Here is a 9846-nt window from a genome sequence, read left to right as displayed (position 1 = left end):
CGTGCATCTTTTGTCAAGCCCTGGTGTTGTGACTTTCATTTGCAGGTGTACCCTGTTTTACTGCACCTCTATTTATTGAACTGAAGATGGGTGGCAGCTGTGACGAGTAAGCCTGTTGGTGACCCACTTCCTGTCTCTATCGCACTGGCAATTCTCATAGTATTCCAGATGTTTTTGTTTGTTTGTACTGGGGACTGAGCCCAGGGGTGCTTAACCACTGGGCCTCATGCCCAGCCTTTTTTTTTTTTTTACAATTTATTGATAGGGTCTCAGTGAGTTTCTTAGGGCCTTGCTAAGTTCCTGAGGCTGGCTCTGAAATCTCCATCCTCTCCCCTCAACCTCCCGAGCTGCTGGCATTGCAGGTGTGTGCTACCATACAAAGCCGTTGCCTTTATTATATCAGTGATGGTGATCTGTCATCAGTGGTCCCTGGTGCTGCGGAGCACCATGAACTGCACCCATAGAGAGTCTGACTGCCACCAACTGCTGCTCTGGGTCTCTTCCTCTCCTTGGCCCCACTATTCCTTGACACATGGCAGTATTGAAATTAGGTCAGTTAGTAACTATACAAAGGACTCTAAGTGTTCAAGTGAAAAGAAAGGTCACACATCTCTCACTTCAAATCAAAATCTAGAAATGACTGAGCTTACCAGGAAGCACGGTGCCGAAAGCTGGGCCAGGAGAAGCTGTGCCTCCAGCAACCGCAGGCAAGTGTGAATGAAAAGGGAAAGTTGTTGGGGTTTTTGTTTGTTTTTGCTTTTAAAGTACCAGAGATGGACCTAGGGGCTCGCACATGATAGCAAAAGGACAAAGTTCTTGCAAAAAGTAAAAGGACAACTCTCACGAACACATAAGAAAGCAAAGAAGAACATGCCTGACACGGAGGAAATTTTAATGGTCTGAATAGAAGCTGGGTGCAGTGGTGCACACCTGTGATCCCAGGAGCTCTGGAGGCTAAGGCAGGAGGATCGCAAGTGCAGGGCCCTAAGCAACTTAGCAAGACTCTGTTTCAAAATTAAAAATAAGAGCTCAGGATGTGCTCAGTGGTAAAGTGCCCCTGGGTTCAATCCTCACTCAGTACAGTCTGAAGATGTGACTGAATGGCTGCAATCCAATGATCAGACATTTTTGGTGGTACTGGGGGCTGAATCCAGGAGTGCTCTGCCTCTCAGCCATTCCAGGCCTTCTTTCTCCCTCCCTCCCTCCCCTCCTTCCTCTTTCCTTCCTTTTTTTTTTTTTTTTTTCTTTTTGAGACAGGGTCTTGCTAGGATGTTAAGGCTACTTTCAAACTTGTGATCCTCCTGCCTCTGCTTCCTGAGTCCCGAGGGCTATAGGCATGTGCCACCATGCCCAGCAAAACCAGAGCCTCTTACATGCTAGTCAGGTGCCCCACCACTGAGCTACATCCCCCATAAGTTGCTTCCTATGGATGAGCAAATAGTGTCTTCTGAGCTGGAATCTGCTGATGAAGAGCTATGAACATTTGAACATTGTTAAAATGATAACGAAGGATGTAGAATGTTATATCAATGAACAGATGGGCGTGGGTGAAATACTGTCAAACAGCATCATGTGCCACCCAGAACTCTTCCAAGAAAGGAAGGGTCAACCAACACAGCAAATTTCATTGTCTTATTTTAAAAGAAATTGCCAGGCATGGTGGGCCATGCCTGTAATCCCAGCAACCCTATTCAAATAAAAAATAGAAATAAAAGAGGTAGGGGTATATCTCAGTGGTAGAGCATACCTAATTTAAATCTTTGGTACCACTATCGAAAAAAAAAAAAGGAAAGACAAAATAAATTGTCACCAACCTGATCAGTCAGCAGCCATCAACATCCAAGCAAGACCCTCCACCAGCAAAGATTACCACTTTCTGAAGTCTCAAGTGAACTCTAGCTTTTTTTTTTTTTGGTGCTGGGGATGGAACCCAGGGCCTTGTGCTTACAAGGCAAGCACTCTACCGACTGAGCTATCTCTCAGTCCTGCATTTTATAGCAAAGATTACATATTTAAATTAATGTACATGTGTTATACAAAATGCTTTGCATACTTGACAGACATACTAAGTGTGAACATAATCTTTTATATGCAGTGGGGTAAAAAGACTTTATTGCCATATTCATTTAATACTATGCTCTAGAAGGCAGCCCACAGTGTCTCCAGGGTAGGCCTGTAATTTGTCCCATTCACAAAAGCCCATTGCAGTATCACATTTTATGTCCTCTATTGTTGGTGAACACTGAGGCTGTCTCCAGTCTGGGGCTGCTTAAATTCTGCCACTACCACTTTAACCAGATCAGTACCGGTAGCCTGGGTCACAAATGCCACACTTTCTCCAGCATTTTTACCCAGCACAGCACGGGCACATTGTGGGATGTGCACACCTTGACCTTCCCGGATGCTGCTCTGGTCTGGTTTGTGGAACGCGTGCTCCCGCGCATCTCCAGATCCTCCCACCGGTCACCACCGCTCAGTCCCTGCCGGCGAGAGGGTTGTAATACTCGCGTGTGGTTTCCTCTGCTTGGGCTGGACCCCTCCACGAGTCTGCTGGCCTTTCGGATGGCAACCTGTGTGAAACATGGGATGGGACCGGGGGACTGAGCAGAGCTGATCAGAGGTTGCCCACAAAGAAACAGCAGAGCTTGGAGACTCACCAAGGACAGCAGAGAGGCGACGTTGCCAAAGCCTTGGCGCGAACAGCCCACCTGGACGCCAGCACCCGCCGGTGCCAGGACTTCCCTGGTTGGCGCGCGGCGGCTGGCGGCGGGACACGCCATCCCGAGGACACGCTCACCGTGACTCAGGGGCGAAACAGCGCAAGGTGCGCGCCTTCTTCCCGTGGGGCCTGGACGTGCCGAGGCGGAGCGGTGGGAGCCGCGGCCCACGCTGAGGTCACCGAGGACCCCGGGACTGGGCCCCGGGCGGGCGGCGCGCCGGGCCCTCCTGCGGCTGCTGCTCCGGGCGCAGGCGGACAGCGCCGCCGCCCTGTCGCGCTCACCGTCAGCCTGGACGGCGGGGCTCCTCGCGCTACGTCCGGGTGCGTCCCGAGGCCGGAGGCCCGGCGTCCCGTGGCCAGGAGCGCGACCCGGCAGAGCGTGAGGAGGGCGCGGGTAACTTCCCGAGGAATGGCGGTTCCGCAGGAAGGCGGGACACGGAGGGAGCGGGGACCAGGGGCTGGGCGACAGTCGCGCTGTGGCTGTGGCTGGCCAGGAACCCACCTCCCAGTGCGCCCCTCCCGTGGGGGAAGCGAAGGCCCTGGCTGGCATGGGGCCTGGGCCGGCTTCTGTGGGTGGAGGGAGGAGGTCCAGTGCAAGGGCCTGGGGCTTGTGCCCCTGCATGCCTGGCAGGCCCTCTCTTGGGACATTTGGGTGTTAATTCAGTGTCTGGGCGATCGGGCACGTGGATTTCCACTTCAGGACATAGTGTCCCCAGAATCATCAGGATGGGCTCAGGTTGCCACAGAGGACTGTGCACCTAGCTCAGGACAGGGAGAGTGAGGAGGTGCCTGGGCATGGGATGGGGCTGCGGGAAGGCTGGGGTCCCTCTGGTCCTGGGTCTGGGCTGGGCCTGTCCCCAGCTTGAGGAGGCCCCTGTCCTGGTGCAGATCCTGGCTGCACACAGGGTGCTCAGGAGGGGTTGCGCAGCCTGTTGGGGCCGATGCCGTGGAGCAGAAGGCCCAGGAGATCCTGCAGCTGGAGTCTAGGGGAGGGAGCATGGCAGGGCTGGGTCAACCCTGGTCTCTCTCCAAGATGACTGTCAGTATGACGGCCTCTGGCAATCTCAGAGATAAGTACAAGGGGACACTGGGACAGAGGCAGAAAATTTGTCTTCATATGAGTGTGGCCCAGAACTGGTGTGCAGGCAGGTGTGGGGTCTGAACAAGGGACTCTGATTGCACTTCCCAGGATGCATAGACCTGGACTCCCGGTCTTCCTGTCACCACTTCCTGCCCCTTGTGCCCTGTGGTCCCCACCTCTGCCCACAGCTGCAGTGGAAGTGGCTGCTGGACCAGATCTTCCAGGAGGACTTCTCAGAGGATGAGGAGGTGGTGCTGCTGGCCACAGACTACATGCAGCAGGTGTCCCAGCTCATCCGCTCCACACCACACAGGTGGGGCTGCACAAGGCCCACGGGGCTGTACCCCAGTTCCCCAGCCTCCATCCTGGCTGCCTCCCTGCATCCTGGTCCACCCAGACCTGCACCCGCACCTGCACCTGTGTGGGAAGCCACTGGGGAGGCAGGTGGGGAGCAGCAGAGCAGGAGTGCAGGTCCTGGGTTCAGGTGCTGCGCTCCCCTCCCTGTGAGCCTGGGCAGGCTGGGAGCTTACTGAGCTGCAGGCCTCACCTGGGGATGCCGGGGCTGGGGGTGCAGATGCCTCCCAGGGACGGTGTGGCTGCAGTTCTGCTGGCCCAGGGCCAGCTTGGGGACAGTCTCGGTGGCCTCTGGCCTCCCTGGGGAGGAAGAGAGGCCCATCAAGGTCCCCCTGAGGCAGACAGTGAGTCCTGAGTGCCCAGGTCCCACCCCAAGGCAAGTCAGGAAATGGTGCTGGCTGTGACCCCTCAGGGTCGGGACTGGTCAGCAGCAGGAGTGTGTCCTGCCGTGAGACTGGGGCTCGGATCCCTTCAGGCTGAGGCCCTGCTTAGCAGGACTGACCCCTCAGCCCTCCTTGGAGGGCAGGGTGGAGACTAGGTCCAGCCCCTGTGTGGGGGCACTGGTGGGGCAGGTGGTTGCCTGGGGTGGCCCACCTGCCTGTGCGTCTGGACACCCCCCGTTTCATCTGTCCTCCAGGATCCTGCACAACTACCCGCCGTGGCGTGTGGTGGTGGACCTGAGTGAGCACCCATCTTCCCCATCATTCCTGGAGTCCCTGCATGAGCTAGCCCGAGAGATGGAGGGCAGTGACAAGCGCCAGGAGCTGGCCCGAGTCTCCCTGGGCCAGGCCAACGGCCACTTTGGCATGGCACTTGGTGCTCTCTTTGTACACGAGCACTTCTCAGCAGCCAGCAAAGCCAAGGTCAGGCTGCCCTGGGTGCAGGGTGGGCGCCAGGTGGTGCAGGGGATGCCCTCCACATCTCCCTGTAGCTGGGGCCCTGGCTCAGCTTAGGGCTCAGTCCTGGCTCCCAGCTTGCTCTGCTCTAGACTTCCTCTCTGATGGGACTCAGGTGCTGTCAGCTGCCAGCGATTGTCTCTGCCCCCCTTTTCCACCCATGCTCAGGGGCTGGGCTTGGGCATGGACTGGGACATTGCCTGGACTTTCCCCCAGATAGAAAGAGTGGGGTGACCGTGGCCGGGCCTCGGTGCTGTGGCATCCCAGGCCTCAGCATTACTCAGGCCCTCACAGTGGCCAGGACTGGTGGCCCTGTCACAGGTTCCACGCCCTGGCTGTCCATCACAACCGGCCTTCCACGTGCACTCTGGGCCCCACACTGTCATGACCCATCTTTCTAGAAAGTACTACTGGCATTGTGTTGTATAACAGTTTATTGCTTTTTCTCTCCCAGGGGATGGAGGCCCCAGGAAGGCAGAGAAATGGCTGCTCCTTCATCTCCCTTGGGGATTTGACCTGGTGAGCAGGGGAGCCCCGAGGGGCTGAGTCACAGCACCTGCCCCATGTATGCGTCCCATGTAAGCCATGGTGCGGCGGCCCCATCTGAAGTTGGCTTGGGTGTGGAGGTGGCTCAGCGAGGGGCGATCTCTCCTGGCTCCAGGCACGTCTGGGTCTTTGGTACCCCAGTGCTGGAGTCTGGAGCCAAGGAAGGCAGCACACTGGGTGTGGCAGAGTCCTGGCCCTGTGGAGGAAGGATGCCTGGTGCCTAGTTTGGTCCTCCCCAAGGTATTGGCACAGGAGGGTCCCCCTTTCCTAGGATTTGAGCAGGTTGGAGTCCAAGAGCAAGCCCAGGATGGCTGTGGGTGTCAGTGTGTCAGCCTTGCAGGTACCCTACTGACGGCCCATGGAGGGTCCAGGGCCGAGATGGGCAGAGCTGCCTGGTCTGAGTCTGACTTATCCCCGTGTGGTCTGTGGGTAAGAGCCCAAGTGGGGGTGTCAGGACTGACAACCTGCGGAGTCCCTCTGGAGGTGGGGGTATAGGACATTGTGCAGTTGGTGAAAGAAGCCAGCGGCAACGTTCCTGGGTGGGGTCCGGCAGACCCGGATGGTCAGGACAGAGAGACCGCCCCCAACAGCAGCAGCGGCAGCAACAGGAGGGATAACAACTGACGGGCAGCTGCAGGGCCCGAGTCCGGGACGCTGTCGTTCTGGCCGGCAGGGGGCGCCAGGTCGCAGGCCTGGTAGGGCTCCAGGCAGGCGGCGAAGGCCATGACGTGCGCCAGGTAGTTCTGCTCCTGCACGCCGTGCACCAGGTGCGCCTGCGGGCCGCGCGCGAACACCGCCACGTCCTCCCCCGCGTGCGTCTCCGACCACAGGGGCACCGCCGCCTGCTGCTTGTAGGTGGGGTTGCCTGGCAGGAAGAGGCGTTCAGGGACCGCGGCCTTCCGCCTCCCCACCCTCCAGGTCCCCCTCCACCAGTGTCCCCAAGAAGACGCCATCTCCCTGGCCACACTCACCGCTCTCAAGCTCGGTGACGTCCGGTCGGTTGCCCCAGTTGAGCACGTAGCCGGGGCCATTGCCGTACAGGATGGACGTGTAAGCCTTGCCGTCCTTGGCCTTGAACGGGGCCAACCCTGCGGGGACAGGTGGCACCTGTGCTCGCACCGCCCTCGACCCATGGTCGCCCTGTGTGCCGCGCTGGCACCTTCTGCCTGGACACCAGCTAACTCCCCAGGAGAACCCTGCGAGGCAGGTGCTGTCATTGTGCCACTGACAGGTGAGGAAAGCGAGTGTGAGGCGTCTGCCTCGTCACCGATGCAGCAGCGCCTGCCACCGTGCCCAGCCTACCGAAGATGGAGGTGCCCCGCAGCGTGTATCCGCCGAAGGAGAAGACGTGGGAGTGGTCGGCGGTGACGAGGGTGAGCGTGTCCTGCGGGCTGGTGAGCTGGCCGGCCTTGTCGATGGCAGAGTCGAACATGACGGCCTCGGTCAGAGCCTGGTACGCCCTTCCCGCGTGGTGCCCGTGGTCGATGCGACCCCCTGCGGGAGGCCAGTGGGAGGGTATGAAGCCGGTCCTGGCCCGGCCCTCCCTCCCCAGCTGGCCAGGTGACTCCACCCACCTTCCACGAAGAGGTAGAAGCCGCGGGGGTTCCTGCTCAGCAGGCGCAGGGCCACCTCTGTCATCTCCATCAGGGAGGGGTCCTGCTCTGGGTCTCGGTCCATTTCATATTTCAAGTGTTCAGGCTCAAAGAGGCCTGAGGGACAAGGGGGCCGGTGATGAGGGGCTGGCTGGATGGGGGGCATGCACACATGCGCACACGTTGCCCTGGGGGTGTCTGAGGGGGGCCAGGGCAGGAAGCGGGGTCGTTACCCATAAGGTGCGTCACTCTGGGGTCCTGGGATGCCTGAAGGAGCTGCTGGCGGTTCCACACATACTGGGCCCCCTGGAGGGAAGAGCCCAGACTCAGCCCACGTCCCTGAGACCTGCAGCCCTGCCCTGGTCCCTGCCCTGGCCCTGGTCTGAGTCCCCTCACCTGATGCTTTGTCAGCCACTCCTGCACCAGGTTGCGTCCATCCAGCCTGGTTCCGTTTTGGGTGGTGTCACTTGGGTATTCAGGGTCTGGGGTGCCCTTGGGAAACATGAACTTGCGGCCCCCTCCGAGGATCACCTGTAGTCAGAGAACCTGGGCAGGTGGCCTTGGGGCTGAGGGCCTGCTGCCCCCCCTCACAGGCAGCCCCCAGCTGCCCATCAGGTCTGTGGAAGGACCAGTTCTGGCTTATAAATACCCCCCCCCCCCCCCCAGACTGTGGACCCAATCCCATAATAGGCTAGGCTCCAACATTAAGTCACACTCTTGTCCTGGGTTTTACCTTCTACACCTACTCCCTGCATCCTCAAAGACTCTGGAGCCCACAGGGATCAAGTTTTGGTTGCAATAACTTCTCACCCCAGCCCCTTTTTCTCCCCCATTGCTCACGTCAATGTCCATGTTGGAGATGAGCTGCGTGGCGATGTCCTGGCAGCCCTCCTGCAGCGCTGAGGCTGGCATGTCGGAATCTGAGTACCAGTTGCGGTTCACCGTGTGTGCATAGGTGCCAGCTGGCGAGGCATGCTGCACTGAGGTTGTGGTCACCACTCCCACGGACTTCCCTGGAGGTGGCAGAGTTCAGGGTGGCCACACGAGCCCTGTGGCCTACCCGGTTCCCACTGCCAGCCCCATACCCACCTGCTTTCTTGGCCCGGTACATCACAGAGATGACCTCGTTGCCTCGCGTCGTGTTGCACTGGCCAAAGCGGGCGGCTGCACTCAAGCCGATGGTCTTGTAGTTGCCCTTGACCCCACACAGGTAGGCCGTGGCTGTGCCGGCGCTGTCTGGCACCTGTCTGTCCACGTTGTATGTCTGGGGACAGAGACACTCTCCTCTTGCTCTGGGGCAGACGTTCAGTCCTGGGCCCAGGCCTGTGGCTGGTCCTCACTGCCCTGGGCCCCTAACTAGTCCCAGCTCTCCGGGGTCCTTCCCTGCCCAGGAGGCCTCAGTCCCCAGCCCCTGCCCAGGAGGCCTCGGGTGGCCCAGTGCTCACCTTGGACAGAGCCATGTATGGGAAGTGGTCCATGGCCAGGGGCGTCTCCGGCCCCAGCTGGCCTTGCATCTGCCCCTTTAGGATGCGGGTGGCTGTCACTGTGGGCACGCCCATCCCTAAGGAGCACATCCCCGTCAGGTCTGAGCCCCAGGGCTGGTCTGGACCCAGCGGTGGCCCTGGGTGCCAGGCCCGTGAGCACCAGGGGGTGGACCAGCACCGGGCACTCACCGTCCCCCAGGAAGATAATGAGGTTCCTGGCTGAGGTCTGAATGGGCTGTAGCTTCTTGGCGGCATCCAGGGCCTGGGCTGCCTTCTGGTTCCAGAAGGCTGGATTCTCCTCCTCCACTGGCCAAGGGGAGAGTGGGGGCTAGGTCAGCCGGGGACCGGCCTGTGGGGGGGGGAGAGGGGCTGGGGCACCTCCTACCTGGGATGACACCGTGGGACAGCTGTAGCCTCAGGCCCAGCAGCAGCAGCGGCAGCAGAAGCCAGGCTCCCTGCATGTCTGTGGTATGGCGGTGGGCGGCAGGCTGGAGACCGGGGTACCAGCACAGGATGTCTGGGCTGAAGTCAGAACAGGAATCCGCCTGTCTTTTAAAGTCTTCTTGTCCCTCCCAGGCCCTAGGCTGCCACCCCACCTGTCCTGCCCAGAATGGAAAACCTCCTGCTGGGGGCAGTGTCAGGGTGGGGCTGAGCCCGCCTGGGGCAGGAGCCTGACAGGCTTTCCATTTTGTTCCCCAGGTGTCTTCTCCAGGTGGGTGGGGGTGGGGCAGCTTCCCTCTGGTGAGGGGCTTTGCTCTGAGCTGCCAGGGCCACCACCCCTCTGCTCTGCTGCCTCCTGGGACACAGTACCCTTTGCTTCTGAGAGCCGGCCCGTCCACACTCTGCTGGGTGCTGAGGCGGGCAGGCCTGGGCACACCACCTGGGCCACTGGCCCGGTTGTGGCTTCCTGATGCCACCAGACCCATAGGTACAGTAAATGATGCTGGAAGGGTGGCTGGGCTTCCTGGCCACTCCATTGTCTTTTTTCCATGCTTGACCTGGGCAGGTGGGGCTCCAGGAAAATGTTCTCAGGGTGACTATTTTGTGGGAAAGGGTGGGGTTGGTGGCCCCTTGCCTGTGTCTTTGAGGATGGCCTGTGTGTTTGCTTGGGTGTCCACGCCTTTGCTCAGAGCAGCAGTCAGGGGTGGAGTCAGTGTCTCAGGCCAAAGAGGCC

At 59.5% G+C, this 9846-nt stretch overlaps 2 protein-coding genes across 2 annotated transcripts; one reads left to right on the top strand and one right to left on the bottom strand.

Moving 5' to 3' along the window:
• Positions 1-3006: 3006 nt before the first annotated feature.
• On the top strand, positions 3007-5939 carry LOC124981380 (endothelin-converting enzyme-like 1). The gene is made up of 4 exons (XM_047547724.1): positions 3007-3113; positions 3909-4113; positions 4792-5017; positions 5505-5939. Exons 2-4 carry the CDS (start codon positions 4073-4075, stop codon positions 5571-5573), a joined length of 336 nt encoding a protein of 111 aa, XP_047403680.1. The 5' UTR covers positions 3007-3113; positions 3909-4072; the 3' UTR covers positions 5574-5939.
• LOC124981382 (intestinal-type alkaline phosphatase-like) lies at positions 5541-9133 on the bottom strand. Its single transcript, XM_047547725.1, has 11 exons — positions 9058-9133; positions 8862-8978; positions 8634-8749; positions 8278-8452; positions 8029-8201; positions 7585-7719; positions 7422-7494; positions 7171-7305; positions 6899-7090; positions 6568-6684; positions 5541-6461 (listed from the first exon to the last, which is right to left on the bottom strand). Exons 1-11 carry the CDS (start codon positions 9131-9133, stop codon positions 6160-6162), a joined length of 1611 nt encoding a protein of 536 aa, XP_047403681.1. The 3' UTR covers positions 5541-6159.
• Between the last annotated feature and the right edge of the window lie 713 nt (positions 9134-9846).

Source organism: Sciurus carolinensis, chromosome 3 (assembly GCF_902686445.1).
Source record: "Sciurus carolinensis chromosome 3, mSciCar1.2, whole genome shotgun sequence".
NCBI classification, from domain to species: domain Eukaryota; kingdom Metazoa; phylum Chordata; class Mammalia; order Rodentia; family Sciuridae; genus Sciurus; species Sciurus carolinensis.
The sequence above is the reverse complement of the archived record's forward strand: the minus strand, read 5'-3'. Positions and strand labels throughout refer to the sequence as shown.